General features: G+C 42.6%; 1 protein-coding gene across 3 annotated transcripts; it reads left to right on the forward strand.

Annotated features, from left to right (window-relative positions):
* The first annotated feature begins 5,250 nt into the window (after positions 1–5,250).
* LOC148064594 (NACHT, LRR and PYD domains-containing protein 3-like) lies at positions 5,251–21,429 on the forward strand. Of its 3 annotated transcripts, none has more exons than XM_087808565.1 (15): positions 5,251–5,390; positions 6,641–6,719; positions 6,793–6,924; positions 7,008–7,121; positions 7,315–7,387; positions 7,662–7,881; positions 8,011–9,805; positions 10,860–11,036; positions 12,335–12,556; positions 14,120–14,296; positions 16,820–16,996; positions 19,462–19,638; positions 19,699–19,872; positions 20,184–20,230; positions 20,669–21,429. In XM_087808565.1, the coding sequence occupies exons 1-15, from the start codon at positions 5,354–5,356 to the stop codon at positions 21,208–21,210; spliced, it is 4,143 nt and encodes a 1,380-aa protein (XP_087664691.1). In that variant the 5' UTR covers positions 5,251–5,353; the 3' UTR covers positions 21,211–21,429. The 3 variants fall into 3 exon arrangements, with proteins under 3 accessions (XP_087664691.1, XP_087664692.1, XP_087664693.1); XM_087808566.1 differs by having other exon boundaries at positions 12,335–12,511; XM_087808567.1 differs by lacking the exons at positions 10,860–11,036; positions 12,335–12,556.
* Positions 21,430–21,924: the final 495 nt, after the last annotated feature.

The following is a 21,924-nucleotide window of genomic DNA, read 5'->3' on the forward strand; positions in this document are numbered from 1 at the left end:
TAAAGAATTAATGTTTTACGATATTAAGGCTTAAACTAAAAAAAAAGATGATTCAATAGAAGAAAACGGTTCAAATAAAGGAAAAATCTTTAAATGCATTTTTTCTTGAACTAAATATTTTGTTTTGAAAAAACTTTTTTGTATTGATTATATTGTCTTTGATCAAAATCCACTTTCTTTTATTTATTTTTCTCATTGTGCAACTGATGTGTTTGATTGACTTTTTAATGTTAGTAAACAGTTTGTGTCATTATTTTTATTTATTTTTATTTTATTTATGTTCTTCTGTTGAATTATCTGTGAAATCATGGTTTATTCTTGAGATTCTTCTCTTAATGATGATGTTTAAGTGTTTGAACAGTTTATAAAACGCTTGATGTGTCAGTCGTGGATCTTATTCCTGCCGTGATGAGCTTCTTTCATGTCAGAGTATGACGTGATGATGGACTAGAGCTCAGATGATGGAACCCTGGATTCAGGAGATGTTCACCCTCGACATGGTGAAGAGAGAACCACACGTTGAGCTGGAGCGACTTTACTTTCAGCCTTTTTTGAACTCTGTGGCTCTGATGGAGGTCCAGCTGACAGCAGCACATGCCGAGCGTCTGTAACGGAGACTATTGAGACTTTTCTGGACGAACAACAGCTCCACGTCGGCCTCAGATGGAAGAAGTTCTTCAGGTGGTCACCTGTGGTAGAAGGGGGTCCCAGAAGTGGCTCCTGGGCGGGTAACCCACGATCCTCTCGGGGAAGCTCCTCCACACCAGGAAGGCGAAGTTGACCTGAACGACAAGAGTCAATCCTGAAGCTCCTCCTTCTCGCCATCGTGTCCACAAACCTCACTGGTCAGCAGAACCGTGTCCTCGTCCAGCTCAGCACAGCTTCCGTTTCTATGGCAACGTGAGGTAGAAACCAACTGGAGGCCTGCGACACAAACATGAGCCATCGGGGAAAGTCAGGACATGAGCGACACACCTGTCACAGAGAGGACGAGATTCTTACCTTCCGTCTGCCGTCCGTCACCGTGAGAGGAACCGGCATGAGCGGCCACTTGCTCCGACTGGGCGGAGCTTTCTCACTGTTCCAGATGATGATGATCTGCAGGAATGATGTCGACGTTCAATAACATCCCAGAAAACTCAGGTTATAAGAGTCTATTATTTATTACTCGAGTTTATGTTGGTGTCTGAACAAGAAGGATCTGTCTCACCTGCAGTTCAAACAAAACTCTGATTCGCTCTCGTCGAAGAACTCCCATTTCTTCGATCCGTAAAACTCTTCACCTTTCAAAGTCCATATGTATCAACACTGAAAAGAGCAGTGCAACGTTCAGAATTCCCGCAAGGTGGCGTACGCCCGATTCAGCTGGTTCGACCATGTGGCGGCCCTCAGTGACCATGTTGAGATGTTCACATCAGTTACATTAACCATCAATATTGATCATAAATTAACACACAGTAGTTACTTATTAAAGTTGTTCATATGTTTTTATTCACCAAATTAATAATCAGTATTAATTAAGAAAACATAGATCATTTTATAATGAATATTTTAATCTGCTATTTTACACTATTCAGAAAAAGAAATGAATAATGATTTATTTTTATAATATAACAAAGAAAACAATGCTTCAAGTCAACAAAAGATGAAGATTTTTGTGAAACAACGTTTGATCAAAGTGAAGCTGCAGAATGAAATTACAATGTAATATCTTAAGAATATACCTGGAATAATGGAGCACCACCTTTGAGTCTTAGTCCAAAGGAAACTATTAAAATTACATGGATAATATTATAATTATTATAATTTACTTTGGTGTTTTAGTGGAAGCAAAATCAAACATGAAGGAAAAGCGCTACACAAATATTACTTACTAACTTACTTACATACAAATCCCCCTTTGGTCATTGTGGGGAAACCGTCGATGTTTATCAAGGCCAAGGTTGTTGTACGACCTTGAATGTCATCCAACTCATCTAAGATGGTCCCAGGGTGTCCATAGGGTTCCTGGCAATAGAGTCACTGATACACAGATTGATGTGTTTCACCCTTATCACCCCCTTTCCTACCATTAACCAAACATTTGGTAAAGACCATATGGTTCGTGGAATGGAGTTCAGAACATCATGTTGGTCAATTCTCTACATCCGGGCCAATGACAGGGGTGTGTCTAAAACCAGATAAAAAAAGAATACAAATATTTGCATCACGACTGAAAGTATGCAATGAAAGGGATGAAAGAGTTGACAGAGAAGAAACAAATCACACAAAGGGGAGAAGAAAAAGAATTTAATTGTGAAAAGAAAATATTTTTTAACAAAAATAAAAAATAAAATTGAGAAAAATGAAAAAAAAAAGAAAATAGATAGTTTTGTTTGGGCTTGAACTCAGAGGTGGTATGGTGTATGGAAGTTTTAGAGAAATGTCTAACTGTAGTTATAATGTAGGTCAGGTATTATTTATTTAATTTTGAACTTTTGGTATGCTTAATTTTTTCTTTGTCGTCCTATTAATGTGATTTTGGACCCTTTGTGAATTTTTGTTCTTGTACCATTGACAGACATTTCCAAACATCTCTTTATTTAATTTTTTATTATTATATTACTTATTTATTTAAAGTAGGGTAAGTATAAGTAGTAAAAGCAGTAGTATAATTAGTAGCAAAAGTACAAGTAGAATTTGTAGTAAATGTATAAGTAGTATAAATAGTAAAAGGCGTAGTAGAATGAGTAGTAAAAGTAGAAGTAGAATTAGTCGTAAAACTACAAATAGAACATGATGCACAGGAGTTTACTAGTGAGTCTAGCTTTAACCACAGAGCCAGCCCTCCTGATCAACCTGTCCAACCTGTTGACACTTCTGTTCCCAACCCAACACACCTCAGAACAAAACACTGGCTACCACAGGCTGGTAGAACATGCAGAGCAGTTTCCTGCAGATTTTAAATGAACGGAGCCTCCTCAGAAAGTACAGTCTACTCTGAACTTTCTTATACACATGGTCTGTGTCAGTTTACTGTCACTGAACATGGCTTTGTCCTGGACCTCCCAAAGTCCAGCTCCTTGGTCTTTGAGGTGTTCAGCTGCAAGCGGTTCCTCTCACTCCAGTCCACAAAGTCATGTATCAGACTTCTGTACTCGTCCTTGCTGTTGTCCCTGATGCATCCAACAATGTCAGTGTCGTCAGCATACTTCTGGACGAGACTCAGCTCAGAGTTGTAGCAGAAGTCTGAAGTGTAGATGGTGAAGAGGAGAGGGGCCAGTACTGTCCCCTGAGGTGCTCCTGTACTGCACACCACAGTGTCAGAAGTGATGTCCTCCAGCCTGACATACTGTGGTGGATCAGTGAGATAGTCCGAGATCCAGGTGACCAGACCAGGGTCCACATGCATCTTTGTCAGTTTGTCCTGCAGCAGAGTGGGCTGGGTGGTGTTAAAGGCACTAGAAAAGTCCAGGATCAGGATCCTCACTGAGCCACTTCCTTTATCCATGTGGGAGTAGGTCCGATGCAGGAGGTGAAGGATGGCATCTTCTACACCAGGGGGCTTGTGCGTGCTGGACATGTGGCCAGAGATGTTTGAGGACCAGCCGCTCCAGTGTCTTCATCAGCGCCACCGGTCTGTAATCATTCAGCTCGCTCGGCCGGATCTTTTTCGGGACTGGAACTATACAGGAAGTCTTCTACAGCGTTGGTACTTTCCCCAGCATCGCTTCACCTCCTGCTTTGCTGACCTCATGGCCCCTCTGTCCCTGCTCCTGAAAGCCGCCTTCTCTCTGCAAAGGACATCCTTGACCTCCTTCGTTACCAACGGCGTTAAATTAATTTATTATTAGGGTAACAGCGGACAGTCTTAGCAGGGGCGACAACGTCTGAGCAGAAATCTAAATATATAATCCGTTATATAGTGTTTCTGACCCTTGATGTCCTCTTGAGACTTCAGCAGCACATCCCAGTCTGTGGTGTCAAAGCAGTCTCTGATGGCGTCCTCCACAGCTGGCGTCCACTTTCTGATTTTCCTAGTGGTCACAGTCTGTCTCTGCACCAGAGGAGTGTACTGTGACTGAAGGTGGACCAGGTTATGATCGGACCTTCCAAGTGGAGGTCATTGTGCGAGAACCCACTGTCAGAAAAACTGTTCACAAAGTTTCACAGACAAATCAGTTCAATAGCAAAAGATTCAGACTCACACCAGTAAGAGATTGTTCTTCACTCCGGAGGGAACAGCAGAACCAACGCGGAAGTTAGCTCACACCAACTGTCCAACGAAGGCCTTGCGTTCCTCCTCTTTTATTCAGTTTCTTCAGAGCAAAACCCATTGTGGAGGGGTTACATCAAAAGCAGTCTCAAGCTGTTAGTCATGGTACCTCATGGTACCTTTCAGATAACAGCCAAGGCCGTTGTGCATCTTCTCATGACGAGATCCTCTGCTCATCCCCCCTCCCAACTTAGTTAATGTTTTCCTCTGTGCTCTTTAGTTGAACCCTATATTTGGATATATTTATCAGTGCTCTTTAGTTGAACCCTTTAAATTGGTTATATCCCGTGAAGGGTTTTAAACAAATACATTGTCAAACCAATCAGCAGTTTCTTGCTTAAGGCGATCAGCAGTTTCGAACACATATGCATTGTGGCAAAACAAACACATTAATATTGTGATAACGTAGTAAGCAGTTTAAAACACATTAATATTGTAATAAAGCAATATTTCTTTCACACCCACAGGCCAGGAACTCCTCCAGAGACCAGAGGTCTGACTGTGCCCCGGTGTCCGCAATGGTGGATATTTTTGCCCCCTGGACCGGGCCTCCACCTCCCAGTTCGACAGGCTCGTGGATCGATACGGTGATTGACCTCTAAGCTTGGCTCGCCAAACTTGTAAAGGGGCCTGGGTAGCACTTATTCCTGAGCCGTTACAACTACGGGATTAACGTCCAACCACCGCCATAAACACGAACAAGATGGCCGACTACCAACTCAGTCAACGTATAATGGTGATATACTACCACCCGGATCAGAACCAAGACTTGTTTGGATGAAAAGTACAAAACTAGATGAAACTGGATAATAAACAAGTGAAAGAGATAAAGCTGTGTTTGCGACAGGTGTGGCAGCGACAGGTGAACAAGACTGCATTCCTTCTTCTAGATCAAGATTGTGACTGAACTTGTCAAACGTCTTTATCCTCGTGGCACATCTTGTGTTGTTGAACTATGTTATAAAAGTGTGAGTCAACAACACACTATGTTGCACTGATGTCTCTGACAGGACACACCTCCTCACTGACGGTTGATCAGTGTTTCCCTGAGTCTGGATCACAAGCAGCTCAGCTCACCTGGAAGTTTCACCTACAAACATGGACACAAGTCTTCAGAGCAGAGAGCTGCTCACAGGTCAGTGACTTTTTTCATGCTGCCATGTTCCCCAGCCAGAGTGTGAATGCATGAGTCAAGAGTGAGATTGTGAGGTGAATAAATTAATAAAGAGTTAGGTGAATAGATTAACCAAGAGTGAGTTTGTGAGGTCAATAAATGAATTAAGACTGAGGTGAATAAATTAGAGTGAGTTGAATACATGGATCAAGACTGAGGTGAATTGATTAATCAAGAATGAGGTGAACACATGAATCAAGAGTGAAGTGAATAAATTAATCAAGAATGAGGTGAACACATGAATCAAGAGTGAAGTGAATACATGAATCAAGAGTGAGGTGAATAAATGAATCAAGAGTGAGGTGAATAAATGAATCAATGTGAATACATTCGATTTTTTCCTTTATTTAACAGGGACACTGCACAGCTTAGCATAGTACTTCAATTATCTTAAAAACAGGTTTGGTATAATTTGGTGCTGCTATGTCTTTAATTCTTGCACCAAATGTATGTGATAGATTCTGCACTGACTCAATAAAATAATTATTAAATGCAGAGGTAATTTCATTACAATCACTGGTTAAATTTCCATGTATTTTCAATTCATGTCCAGTTACCTGATCCGGCTCTCTCTTTGTGAATTCATTAATGTTCCTCCACATCAGTCTATTCCCTTTCCTTCTTTGATAATGTCCATAAAAAAAAGTTGGTCTTTGCCTTCTTTGGTTCATTCACTAATTTGTTACGAAGTAAAAACTCGTCCATCATTAATTGATTTAGTGCTGTTTTCACAAGTTGTCATTGAACCAAGGCAGGTTGACCTTGGGGTGTCCATTTCTGAACGTTTTGGTGTATTTTTCTTTAATTCTATTTATGGCACCTAACAATGATTCACAAGAGGCCTCTATATCATCTGTGAGTAGAACATCACTCCAATCAGTTTGGCTTATTTCTTCCTTAAATGCATTCATGTCCCGTTTCCTTATTCCATAGGAATGTTTAATTATCTCTTGCTGGTAAGTAAACCTGTTTTTTGTCAACTTCCTTGCAACATGAGTCATATCGTGATCCGACAAGCCAGTGAGGAGATAATAAGATTCAATGATCCTCTCAGGCTTGTTACTGAACAAGTTGTTACATCAGTCAGTATCAGAGAGTGAACACATGAATGTGTGGTTGAGCAACAACATGTTGTTTGTACTGATGAGGTTTTATTATAGTATCAACAACACAATGATGACGAGTGATGATGCTGTTGTGTTTGTGTGCAGGTGTGGACACAGAGGAGGAAGATCCTGCCTCTGAACCTCCTCTGGGTGAAGACCATGACAGTCAGACCAGAGCTCAGAGGTGAGAAGATCACGTCTCTGTCACACCTACAAATACTGGAATCTTCTTCTCACTGAAACTTGTGTGTGTTCAGATCGACGCTACGTACATCTGCTAGACCTGGACCTGGACCTGGACCTGGACCTGTTCCCAGCTGTGAGTCTCTGAAGAGTGACTGGTCTATGGGAAGACCGATTGACTTCAAAGGTAAAAAGAAGCGTCAGAGGTGAGAGACAACAGGAGCAACATGACGTCTTCTGGTCAGATGGTGAACGACAGAAGTGTTGATCAGAGTTGTGTCTCTTTCAGGATCTACCAGGAGAAACAAGAAGAGTCTGAACTCAACTGTGAGTCTCTGAAGAGTGAAGCATCAATGGCACATCTTATTAATTTCAAAGGTGGACAAGAGTCTTCAGGAGACAGGTGAGGTTTTCTTCTCTCTTTTCTCCACTGATACCAACTGCTCATGAACTGTTAGTCAAAAGTGCTGCAGACAGTCGTGAAAGAAAGTCAACATCCAAGAGAAGAAGCAACAAACTGAAGCCATGAAGTCTTGCTCAGATCATTGGTGACATTGTAGAAGTAGAACTTATCGACTACCTGATGTTCTTCACAGAGAGGATCAGCAGGTCTCAGATGTTCTCCAGTGTGTCCAGCAGCATCAGACAGATGTGGAGTCCACGATTCAGGTACGTTCTTCAGCTTCACCTGCGAACTACAGCAGCTGCTTCTGCTGCTTCATGAAGCTCTGAGTACTGGACACCTGCATCTGTCAGCTTCACACTTGAGCTGTTCCTACATGAACCAGAAGGTCTGGTGTGGTTGAGAATCTTGTTTGGTTCTGGAGAGAAGATGAGATTTAAATTGAATTTTTCCTTCTATGACGTCAATAAGAGACGTAATATCACGTCCTGCTCGTGAAGAAAGTTCAGACCTGCCTCTAGTCACATGTGTGTGTTTCAGCTGCTGGAGGAGAAGGTCATGACCCTGGTGAAGGAGGAACTGGAGAGAGTGAAGAAGTTTCTCAGACCAGGTGAGCAGAAACACCTTGATGATGAGGAAGAGGAGGAGTCGAAGTGTGAAGAGGAGCAGATGAGGAGCAGCAGAGAAGCTTTCCTGAAGATCATCCTGAACCTCCTGAGGAGCATGAAGCAGGAGGAGCTTGCTGGTCGTCTGCGGGAAAGTAAGAGGGTTTGAACCTTCAACCTGCTGATTATGAAGTCTTGAAGTAAATTTGTGATGGAAGTTCCTGCAGCTGATGAGAAGATTGATCTTCTAGAATCTTGAGCTTCATGTGACTTCTCTTCTTCAGGAAGTCGTGCTGGAAAGCGTCAAAGACGACTGAAGAGGAGCCTGAAGAAGAAGTTCCACAGTGTGTCTGAGGGGGTCGCTAAAGCAGGAAACTCTGCTCCTCTGAATCAGATCTACACGGAGCTCTACATCACTGAGGGGGGCACAGACCAGGTCAACCAGGAGCACGAGGTCCGACAGATCCAAGCAGCCACCAGGAACCAGACCAGACCAGAAAATACCATCAGAACAGAAGACCTCTTTAAAGCCTCACCTGAGAGAGACCCACCAATCAGGAGCCTGCTGACGAAGGGTGTGGCTGGCATTGGGAAGACCCTCCTGACACAGAAGGTCACTCTGGACTGGGCTGAAGACAAAGCCCACCAGAACTTCCACCTCATGTTTCCTTTCACCTTCAGAGAGCTGAACCTGCTGAAAGAGAAGAAGTTGAGTTTGATGGAACTTGTTCATCTTTTCTTTCCTGAAACCAAAGATCTCATCAGTTTTGAAGGACTCCAGGTCCTGTTCATCTTTGATGGTCTGGATGAGTGTCGACTCCCTCTGGACTTCCTCAACAGTCAGGTCCTGACAGCAGCTACAGAGTCCACCTCAGTAGACGTCCTGCTGACAAACCTCATCAGAGGGAATCTTCTTCCCTCAGCTCGTCTCTGGATCACCACACGACCTGCAGCAGCCAATCAGATCCCTCCTGAGTGTGTGGACATGGTGACAGAGGTCAGAGGGTTCACTGACCTCCAGAAGGAGGAGTACTTCAGGAAGAGGTCCAGTGATGAGGAGCAGACCAGCACCATCATCTCTCACATCAAGACCTCACGAAGCATCTACATCATGTGTCACATCCCGATCTTCTGCTGGATCATTGCCACAGTTCTGGAGGACATGTTGAAGAGAGGAGAGACAGGACAGCTGCCCAACACCCTGACTGAGATGTACATCTACTTCCTGGTGGTTCTGTCCAAAGTCAAGAAGATGAAGTACCATGGAGCAGCTGGGACAGACACAGTTTGGGATCCTGAGAGCAGGAAGATGATGAAGTCTCTGGGAAAACTGGCTTTTGAGCACCTGAAGAAAGGAAACTTGGTCTTCTATGAATCAGACCTGACAGAGTGTGACATCAACATCACAGCTGCTTCACTTCACTCAGGAGTCTTCACTCAGATGTTCAGAGAGGAGAAAGGACTCTACCAGGACCAGATGTTCTGCTTCATCCACCTGAGTCTTCAGGAGTTTATGGCTGCTCTTCATGTTCACCAGAACTTCATCAAGTCTGGAGTCAACTTGCTTGATTCACAACAACCATCCAAACTGTCAAGAATGTTTAGAAACAAACTTCCAATCGAAAGGTTCTACCAGAGAACCATCAATGAAGCTGTAGAAAGTCCAAATGGACATCTGGACTTGTTCCTGCGCTTCCTTCTGGGTCTTTCTCTGCAGACCAGCCAGAGTCTCCTGACAGGTTTATTGAAACAAACAGGAAGAAGCTCTTGGACCAATCAGGACACAGCAAAGCTCATCAAGGAGAAGATCAGTGAGAATGTGTCTCCAGAGAGAATCATCAACCTGTTCCACTGTCTGAATGAAGTGAAGGACACTTCTCTGGTGGAGGAGGTCCAACAGCAGCTGAGATCAGGACGTCTCCTCACAGATCAACTGTCTCCTTTTCAATGGTCCAGCCTGGCCTTCATCTTACTGTCCTCAGAGGAACATCTGAAAGTGTTTGACCTGAAGAAATACTCTACCTCAGAGGAGGTTCTTGAGAGGCTTCTGCCGGTGGTTCAAGCTTCAAATGAAGTTCTGTAAGTGGATCATTGAAACATCTCTGATATGAACCATGAATGTTTGATTTCCTTCTTCATTTTATTCAGGCTGAGAAACTCCAACTTTCTTTCGCTCTTCATGGTTTTTCTTTCACGTTGTTTTGTAAATCCATCATTTTCTAAAGTCACTTTTTGAAACAACATCAACTTATATTTGAATTTCATGAGCAAACACTTGAACATGTGTCGTGGACACAAACACACAAACAGGGAATGAACAACTGTATGTTTCTCCCTCAGGCACAGACAGGGTTTATTTTAGGATTGTCCCCAAAATCCAGCGTGAAAACTGAACATAAATGAAGAAAATGAAAAGTTTAACCAGTGTTAATAGAACAGAAAATAACATTCAGAAACAACCTCCTTCAAAAATAGTCTCCAAACTTGACAAATGTTTCAAAAGTTGAAAGTAATTCAGTGCATGTGAAGCAAACATGGGAGAAGAAATGAAGGTGAATGTGACGGAGGATGATTGAAACTCCATCTGTGTCACAACATAGATCCACTGGATCCAAAGATGGAGAGAATTCACCTTGAATTTTCTAACTGTAAACATTCAAATGAAGACAACAATGTTGAGAGAGTGCAGGAGTGTAAGTGACAAACACACACACATTGTTTGAGCTTGTATTACCTGCAACACCTTCACACTCACACCTGACACTGTTATGAATAATAACTTTGTAAACCTGTTCATATTGAATTGAAGGTTAAAAAACAAATAGAATAAATTGACTGAAGTGAATCTTCACGATTGAATCAGTGTCTTGATTAAATTGAAGATATTTTTACTCTGGAAAAGAATTAGACACAATTGAGAGAAAACACACAAAAACACTGAGATAAGTAAGTGAATAGAAAAAGAATCAATGATGTGTTATTATGATCAATATACATGTAACAACCTTTTATTTTCATTTGTCATTGTTGTTTGTTTTGTGACTCTTTTTATTTTTCCTTATGTTATCTTGTGTTTGTTTCTCATATAAACACAAATCAATCCTCTTGTTGACGACACTCGTCTCTTTCACAGGCTGATCAACTGTCGACTGTCAGAGAGAAGTTGTTCACTTCTGTCCTCAGTCCTCAGCTCTCCGTCCTCTAGTCTGACTCAACTGGACCTGAGTCACAACAAGAGCCTGAAGGATCCAGGAGTGGAGCTGCTGTCTGCTGGACTGAAGAGTCCACACTGTCACCTGGAGACTCTCAGGTCAGAACATCATGTCTTCAGCTTCAGAACATGTGAAAGTCAGAGGTGAGACTCCAGAGAGTCAAAGTTGAGTCTCCAGTGAGTTCTTCAATGAAGCAGATGATTCTAAGTGACCTCAGTCTTCAGCAGGTTCTCACACTTGAACTTGATTTGTTCTTCTGCTGGGTCGTGCTGTTCAGTATGTTGACACATATTTACTGATCTCAGATCCATTCAAACACATTTGAGAGACTCTTGTGATGTCATCACTTGTTCTGTTGCTAGATTTCAATGCAGGGTAATGTTCATGGTGATGTGAGCATGTGTGATGAACACATCAGCAACTGTATGAAAAGTCAAACATGTTCTTCATCACAATATTCATCAGTGTCGTCTCACATCCTGCTCATATCTTTCATTTCAACTCATCTCTGTGTCACCAACTCACTCCTTCTTTCTCTCTTCATGGTTTTTCTTTCACCTTGTTTTGTAAATCCATCTTTTTCTAAAGTCACTTTTTGAAATAACATCAACTTTTCATTTGAATTTCTTGAGCAAACACTTGAACATGTGACGTGGACACAAACACACAAACAGTGAATGAATAACTCTGTATTATTATTTTATTTATTCATCCTTTATTCATCCAGGTTAGTCTCATTGACATTAAAATCTCTTTTCATCATCAGACTGTGGATGCAAAACAATAAATTTCGGTGTCTTCCGCATAGAAATGGAAAGATGCTTTCTGGACATTTTGTCCAAGGCTGTTCATGTACAGGGTAAATAACAGTGGTCCTAAAACTGAACCCTATTTTTACTCTGGAAAAGAATTAGACACAACAAGTGAGAGAAAACACACAAAAACACTGAGATAAGTAAGTGAATAGAAAAAGAATCAATGATGTGTTTATCACGATGGAACTGAGAAACCCAGGATACAGGTACTGGAAAACGGTGACGACAAGACAAGGACGTGACAGAGAGTGGAGGCTTAAGAACACAGGGGAGCAATCAGCAGCAGCTGGGGGCGGGACTAACAAGACACGGCTGGACCAATCACTACTCAGACAGGAGGAAGTAAGACTAGCACAGACACAGAAGGGAGCGGATTTCACAATAAAACCGGAAACACAAGGAGGAACATGTAGACTCATGACAGTGTTATTATGATCAATATACATGTAACAACCTTTATTTTCATTTGTCATTGTTGTTTGTTTTGTGACTCTTTTTATTTTTCCTTATGTTATCTTGTGTTTGTTTCTCATATAAACACAAATCAATCCTCTTGTTGACGACACTCGTCTCTTTCACAGGCTGATCAGGTGTGGACTGACAGAGAGAAGTTGTTCACTTCTGTCCTCAGTCCTCAGCTCTCCGTCCTCTAGTCTGACTCAACTGGACCTGAGTCACAACCTTGACCTGCAGGATCCAGGAGTGGAGCTGCTGTCTGCTGGACTGAAGAGTCCACACTGTCACCTGGAGACTCTCAGGTCAGAACATCATGTCTTCAGCTTCAGAACATGTGAAAGTCAGAGGTGAGACTCCAGTGAGTTCTTCAATGAAGCAGATGATTCTAAGTGACCTCAGTCTTCAGCAGGTTCTACTTGAACTTGATTTGTTCTTTTGTATGTTGACACATATTTACTGATCTCAGATCCATTCAAACACATTTGATTCTTAGACTTTTGAACTCTTGTGAGATAAACAGAGAGGAAGTGGACTTTCAAAATAAAACTAAAAACGTTTCACAAGAAAATAAATATCATGAACACATGAACTTAAATCCACTGCAAACTTCACAATAATACAAAGAATATTCAACGTAGAAACAAGTTTCGACATCAGTTCGTCTGAAGCTAAAATGAAAAACACCAGAAGATTCAATGAACTCATGACTTGTATGAAAACCATTAGATTTTCACTGATTATTATCAAACATTGAACCATCAACATAGTCCTGTCAATCAAGTCTGAAGCCATGTTCTAGTCACTAAATGAACCATCTATAGGAGATTCACTCAATAAAAACTCACAGCATGGATCAGTGACCAGAAGATGATTTGACTTTAGACTCACTCAAATAACTGAGTCGACGCTCGAGTCACAAATGACTCGTCTGGGTCGACTCTTGAGTCACGAATCACTTAACCAGGTGCAGTAGTGAGTCACTATTCACGAGTCCCAGTGTACTGGAGTCACAAATCACGAGTCACGAGTCTGATAGGTGCGACCAGAGTTGGACTCGAGTCCAAGTCGTTGACTCGAGTCCATCTCTGCCAAAAGTATTGTCTTCAAACATGGAAGATTGTTTCAAATATCAATGAAAGGTGACAGTAAATCCAGGTTTGACCCTCCTAGGCCTCCATAGTCAAACCTGGAACTACAGAGAAAACATTTGAAACCTGGAGATTTAAAGGAACGACATGTTTGAACAATGATGGAGGAAAACTTTGACAAATGTTTCAAAAGTTGAAAGTAATTCAGTGCATGTGAAGCAAACATGGAGAAGAAATGAAGGTGAATGTGACGGAGGATGATTGAAACTCCATCTGTGTCACAACATAGATCCACTGGATCCAAAGATGGAGAGAATTCACCTTGAATTTTCTAACTGTAAACATTCAAATGAAGACAACAATGTTGAGAGAGTGCAGGAGTGTGAGTGACAAACACACACACATTGTTTGAGCTTGTATTACCTGCAACACCTTCACACTCACACCTGACACGGTTATGAATAATAACTTTGTAAACCTGTTCATATTGAATTGAAGGTTAAAAAACAAATAGAATAAATTGACTGAAGTGAATCTTCACGATTGAATCAGTGTCTTGATTAAATTGAAGATATTTTTACTCTGGAAAAGAATTAGACACAATTGAGAGAAAACACACAAAAACACTGAGATAAGTAAGTGAATAGAAAAAGAATCAATGATGTGTTATTATGATCAATATACATGTAACAACCTTTTATTTTCATTTGTCATTGTTGTTTGTTTTGTGACTCTTTTTATTTTTCCTTATGTTATCTTGTGTTTGTTTCTCATATAAACACAAATCAATCCTCTTGTTGACGACACTCGTCTCTTTCACAGGCTGAGAGACGGTCGACTGTCAGAGAGAAGTTGTTCACTTCTGTCCTCAGTCCTCAGCTCTCCGTCCTCTAGTCTGACTCAACTGGACCTGAGTCTCAACCTTGACCTGCAGGATCCAGGAGTGGAGCTGCTGTCTGCTGGACTGAAGAGTCCACACTGTCACCTGGAGACTCTCAGGTCAGAACATCATTTCAAACAAACACAAACACACACATGGATGTAAACAGTGAATGGATTCATGTTTCTTCATGAAACCTTTTTCACTCTGAGAAGGATTTGAATGACTTTTCCTCGACTCATGAACTTGGTTCTAGAAGTTGATATTTCATGAACACAACAGGAAGGTGAAGAATATTTCAGGTCATGTATAATATTTCAAGTCACACAACACAAGTCACACAACACAAGTCACACAACACAAGTCACACAACACAAGTCACACAACACAAGTCGCACAACACAAGTCACACAACACAAGTCACACAACACAAGTCACACAACACAAGTCGCACAACACAAGTCACACAACACAAGTCACACAACACAAGTCACACAACACAAGTCACACAACACAAGTCACAAAACACAAGTCACACAACACAAGTCACACAACACAAATCACAAAACACAAATCACACAACACAAGTCACACAACACAAGTCACACAACACAAATCACAAAACACAAATCACACAACACAAGTCGCACAACACAAGTCACACCACAAAAGTCACACCACAAAAGACACACCACAAAAGACACACAACAAAAGTCACATGACACGAGTCACATGACACGAGTCACATGACACGAGTCACATGACACGAGTCACATGACACGAGTCACATGACACGAGTCACACGACACGAGTCACACGACACGAGTCACAACAAGAGTCATACACAACAAAAGTCACACAACACGACTCACACAAGTCACACGACACGACTCACACGACACAAGTCACACAACACAACTCACACAAGTCACACAACACGACTCACACAAGTCACACAACACGACTCACACAAGTCACACAACACGACTCACACAACACAACTCACAAAACACGACTCGAACAACACAACTCACACAACACAACTCACAAAACACAGTCACACAACATGAGTCACACAAAAGAACTCAAAAGTGACACAACACAACTAACACAAGTCACACAAGTACACAACACAAGTCACACGACCCAAGTCAAATAACATGAGTCACAACGAGTCAAAGTCGAGTCACACAACACAACACCAGTGTGAGTGGAGTTACACAACAACAGTGTGAGTTGAGTTACACAACACCAGTGTGAGTGGAGTTACACAACACCAGTGTGAGTGGAGTTACACAACACCAGTGTGAGTGGAGTTACACAACACCAGTGTGAGTGGAGTTACACAACAACAGTGTGAGTGGAGTTACACAACAACAGTGTGAGGGGAGTTACACAACAACAGTGTGAGTGGAGTTACACAACACCAGTGTGAGTGGAGTTATACAACACCAGTGTGAGTGGAGTTACACAAGACCGGTGTGAGTGGAGTTACACAAGACCAGTGTGAGTGGAGTTACACAACACCAGTGTGAGTGGAGTTACACAACACCAGTGTGAGTGGAGTTACACAACACCAGTGTGAGTGGAGTTACACAACACCAGTGTGAACACCAGTGTGAGTGGAGTTACACAACACCAGTGTGAGTGGAGTTACACAACACCAGTGTGTGTTGAGTTACACAACACCAGTGTGAGTGGAGTTACACAACACCAGTGTGAGTGGAGTTACACAACACCAGTGTGAGTGGAGTTACACAACACCAGTGTGAGTGGAGTTACACAACACCAGTGTGAACACCAGTGTGAGTGGAGTTACACAACACCAGTGTGAGTGGAGTTACACAACACTAGTGTGAGTGGAGTTACACAACACCAGTGTGAGTGGAGTTACACAACACCAGTGTGAGTGGAGTTACACAACACCAGTGTGAGTGGAGTTACACAACACCAGTGTGAGTGGAGTTACACAACACCAGTGTGAGTGGAGTTACACAACACCAGTGTGAGTGGAGTTACACAACACCAGTGTGAGTGGAGTTACACAATACCAGTGTGAGTGGAGTTACACAACACCAGTGTGAGTGGAGTTACACAACACCAGTGTGAGTGGAGTTACACAACACCAGTGTGAGTGGAGTTACACAACACCAGTGTGAGTGGAGTTACACAACACCAGTGTGAGTGGAGTTACACAATACCAGTGTGAGTGGAGTTACACAACACCAGTGTGAGTGGAGTTACACAACACCAGTGTGAGTGGAGTTACACAACACCAGTGTGAGTGGAGTTACACAACACCAGTGTGAGTGGAGTTACACAACACCAGTGTGAGTGGAGTTACACAACACAAGTGTGAGTGGAGTTACACAACACTAACACTGACATTAAACACAAACACACATCAATCCTCTCACAACAGTGAGTCATGTGATCATTTATACATCAAGTGTTGAACTGATGAAAACTTCATTATTTCATGTGTTGATCAAGTTGATCCTGATTGAAATCAAAGTCTTCAAATGTTCACACAATCATGTGATGATCTTATGAACGTCAAGAGTTCAGTGTTTCCTCCAATCAAGGCTTTCAAGTCAAAATAGAGAAAAAGTCTCTTGTTGACGTTTCCGTCTCTTTCACAGGCTGATCTACTGTGGACTGTCAGAGAGAAGTTGTTCACTTCTGTCCTCAGTCCTCAGCTCTCCGTCCTCTAGTCTGACTCAACTGGACCTGAGTAACAACCTTGACCTGAAGGATCCAGGAGTGGAGCTGCTGTCTGCTGGACTGAAGAGTCCACACTGTCACCTGGAGACTCTCAGGTCAGAACATCATTTCAAACAAACACAAACACACACATGGATGTAAACAGTGAATGGATTCATGTTTCTTCATGAAACCTTTTTCACTCTGAGAAGGATTTGAATGACTTTTCCTCGACTCATGAACTTGGTTCTAGAAGTTGATATTTCATGAACACAACAGGAAGGTGAAGAATATTTCAGGTCATGAATAATATTTCAAGTCACACAACATAAGTCACACAACACAAGTCACACAACACAAGTCACACAACACAAGTCACACAACACAAGTCACACAACACAAGTCACACAACACAAGTCACACAACACAAGTCGCACAACACAAATCACACAACACAAGTCACAAAACACAAGTCGCACAACACAAATCACAAAACACAAATCACACAACACAAGTCGCACAACACAAATCACAAAACACAAATCACAAAACACAAGTCACACAACACAAATCACACAACACAAGTCGCACAACACAAATCACACAACACAACTCACATGACACGAGTCACACAACACGACTCACACAAGTCACACAACACGACTTACACAACACAACAAGAGTCACATGACAAAAGTCACACAACATGAGTCACACGACAAAAGTCACACAACACAAGTCACACGACAAAAATCACACAACAAAAGTCACACAACACAAGTCACACGACACGAGTCACACGACAAAAATCACACAACAAAAGTCACACAACACAAGTCACACGACACGAGTCACATGACAAAAATCACACAACAAAAGTCACACATCAAAAGTCAAACCACAAAAGGCACACAACAAAAGTCACACATCAAAAGTCACACCACAAAAGTCACACCTCAAAAGTCACACCACAAAAGTCACACCACAAAAGTCACACCTCAAAAGTCACACCACAAAAGTCACACAACAAAAGTCACACAACAAAAGTCGCACAACAAAAGTCACGCAACAAAAGTCACACCACAAAAGTCACACAACAAAAGTCACACAACAAAAGTCGCACAACAAAAGTCACGCAACAAAAGTCACACCACAAAAGTCACACAACAAAAGTCACACAACAAAAGTCACACCACAAAACTCACCCAACAAGAGTCACACAACACAACACAACTCACACAACACAACTCACATGCCACGAGTCACACAACACAAGTCACACAACACGACTCACACAAGTCACACAACACGATTCACACAACAAAAGTCACACAACATGACTCACACAACACAAGTCAAATAACATGAGTCACACAACGAGTCAAAGTCGAGTTACACAACACCAGTGTGAGTGGAGTTAACACAACTAACACAAGTCACACAAGTACACAACACAAGTCACACAACCCAAGTCACACTACACGAGTCACACAACAGTACTCACACAACACAAGTCACACAACATAAGTCCCACAACACGAGTCACACAACACGAGTCACACAACACTAGTCACATAACACAACAAGAGTCACACAACGCGACTCACACAACACAAGTCAAATAACATGAGTCACACAACGAGTCAAAGTCGAGTTACACAACACCAGTGTGAGTGGAGTTACACAACACAAGTGTGAGTGGAGTTACACAACACCAGTGTGAGTGGAGTTACACAACACCAGTGTGAGTGGAGTTACACAACACCAGTGTGAGTGGAGTTACACAACACTAACACTAACACTGACATTAAACACAAACACTTTAGTTTTTAAAACGATTAAAACTAGTCCGTTTCTGTCGCTCCAACACGACGTCACGTCCGGGTCTTAATACTTAATACTGCTTTATGGAGAGAAAAGGTCAAAATGCAGAGTACGGGTCGTTTATTCGCCGCTACAAGTCAAACAAAGATACAACTTTACGATCGAAAGGACTCGATCTTTGCCGGCAGCTGTACAGGTCGATAGCTCCGGGAAAGACGGTCTTGGGTTATGGGTCGTCTCTACATTTAAGGGAAAGTTTCCTGTCCAGGGGGCGTCTGTTCCGGGGCAGTGGTTCTTTTATGTTAACTCCTGTTTCGAGTCACCTGGAGAGTAACTTCCTTCCTTGCCTGTTGTGTGTTCAAGTTCCTTTGTCTTCCAGCCCCCCTCTTTTGGGTGTGTTCCGTGTTGCCCTTTTGTTTCACGTCCACAGGTGTGAACTGAGCAGACAGACAGTCCTTCATTAAATCGCTGAATAATCTCTAGTTTGTTTCAAGCTACCCTTGACACAGTGTATATCAGTATGAAAGTGAAATGTTGGTTGTGAATGTGTATTTAAACGTTTAAGCTCTTAGATGAGGCTCGTATTTTATACTCTATATTTTGATAATCTTTTTAGCATTAATTTAACTTATGGCGTATACGTATAGTGTAGAATAATTTCCAATCTAACATTTTTCTCATGTTTTCTTCTCTTGTGTTTGTTTCTCATATAAACACAAATCAATCCTCTTGTTGACGACACTCGTCTCTTTCACAGGCTGATCAACTGTCGACTGTCAGAGAGAAGTTGTTCACTTCTGTCCTCAGTCCTCAGCTCTCCGTCCTCTAGTCTGACTCTACTGGACCTGAGTAACAACCTTGACCTGAAGGATCCAGGAGTGGAGCTGCTGTCTGCTGGACTGAAGAGTCCACACTGTCACCTGGAGACTCTCAGGTCAGAACATCATGTCTTCAGTTCTTCTGATTTAATGAAACTGTTTCTCCTTCATTACAGTCTGTCAGAGTGTCAGATCTCAGATGGAGGTTGTTCTTCTCTGGCCTCAGCTCTGACATCTAACCCGTCCCATCTGAGAGAGCTGGACCTGAGCTTCAATCATCCAGGAGGACCAGGACTGGAGCTGCTGTCTGCTGGACTGGAGAGTCCAGACTGGAGGCTGGAGACTCTCAGGTATGGACGGAGCAGCAGAACTCACTGACTGAGCTCCAAAGATCTTCAGACTGAACATGTGATCAGAAGCAGAGAGATGTGAGTGTGTGACGCTGCTCAGACTCTTCATCTGAACTGAGCACATGAATCCAACTCTCAGAGCTTCTCCATGTTCTCCTGCTGGACACCAGTGGAAGAACAAGGACACAGTGGAGACTGAGCGAGCGTTTCTAGATCCATCTTTGTTGTGGTCAACACAGTCATGAAAGAACGTCCACTTAGCAGCATCTGAAGTCAAATGAATCTGATCTTCTCAATGTTTCCTCCTCCAGGCTGGATCACTGTGGACCACAGAGGTTAACATCTGGATGGAAGAAGTGTAAGTTTGATTTGATTGATGGATGAGAACTCCTTGACTGTCAGCTTCTAGTGGAGCAGTTGTGATGTTGAGATGTTGTTACACTTGAATCTGCTGATGGAGCTTCATCAAGTCCAGGATGATGGTGGAGATGAACGCAGAGATGTTTCAAGAACATGAAGAAACATCATGTTAGCTACATGCTAGTTTAGCTGCTGACTTGATATGGACACACTGGTGTCAATCAAATGTGACAAGATGATTCTGGGATGTTCCTCCTGGTTCTTCTCTGGAGGTGGTCCCAGTCTCAGAAGACTGTTGACTTCACTTTGAAGATGATCTCCACTAGATGTCAACAAACAGAGCAGCCCTCCCTGGCTTGCTGGGACACTGAGTCCATGATTGTGTTGAAGAGAAAGTTCTTCCACCATCATCACCTCTCGTGTCTTCTTCTCTCAGACTTCCGTTCACTCTCACTGGACCCGGACACAGCACACCGGCGCCTCCTACTGTCCAACAACAACAGGACGGTGGAACTTGTGAGGCAGGATCAGGATTATCTGGACCATCCCGACAGATTCCACCGGTGTCTTCAGGTGATGAGCAGAGAAGCTGTGACTGGACCATGTTACTGGGAGCTGGAGTGGAGAGGAGGAGCTTCTATCGCACTGACTCTCAGAAGAGACGGAGGGAAAGAAGACGAGTCTGAGTTTGGACAGAACCGTTATTCCTGGAGTCTGAGCTGCTCTGATGATGATGGATATAAATTCTGTCACGATAAGAACGAATATGTCATCAAGAGTCAAGAAGTTTCTCACAGAGTAGGAATGTTGATGAACTTTAGTGAACCTGGATATTTAAGCTTCTACAGTGTCTCCTCTGATGGACAGAAACCCCTCCACACCTTCTTCACCTCCACTGAACCTTTGTACCTGGGATTTGGACTCACAGAGGTTCCTGGTTCTGGTTCCTCAGTGTGTGTGTGTGACCTGAGTGTGTGAGTGTGTTCCTCCAACACACTTGTGTTGCTGCTGTCAATCATCATTAAAGTGCTGACAGTGATGATGGAAGAAATCTGCTCCTGAAACAAACGTGTTGATCTGAATGTTGTTGAAGAAACTCTTTCATCACTTGTTGAGTCGACTGAAGACTTAAAGTTCAGTGGAGCACGAGTCACTTATGATGTTCATCATGATATAATAAAACATTTGGTTTAAAACTTTCAAGAGACTCAAGGTCACTTCACAATAAAAGGTTAGAAAGAAGGTCAGACGGGTAGATGTGAGGTCAGACGGGTAGATGTGAGGTCAGACAGGTAGATGTGAGGTCAGACAGGTAGATGTGAGGTCAGACAGGTAGATATGAGGTCAGACAGGTAGATGTGAGGTCAGACAGGTAGATGTGAGGTCAGACGGGTAGATGTGAGGTCAGACGGGTAGATGTGAGGTCAGACGGGTAGATGTGAGGTCAGACGGGTAGATGTGAGGTCAGACAGGTAGATGTGAGGTCACATGGGTACATGTGAGGTCAGACAGGTAGATGTGAGGTCAGACAGGTAGATGTGAGGTCAGACAGGTAGATGTGAGGTCAGACAGGTAGATGTGAGGTCAGACGGGTAGATGTGAGGTCAGACAGGTAGATGTGAGGTCAGACAGGTAGATGTGAGGTCAGACAGGTAGATGTGAGGTCAGACGGGTAGATGTGAGGTCAGACAG

The sequence above is a fragment of the Callionymus lyra genome, chromosome 15, assembly GCF_982586985.1.
Source record: "Callionymus lyra chromosome 15, fCalLyr1.hap1.1, whole genome shotgun sequence".
Lineage (NCBI taxonomy): Eukaryota > Metazoa > Chordata > Actinopteri > Syngnathiformes > Callionymidae > Callionymus > Callionymus lyra.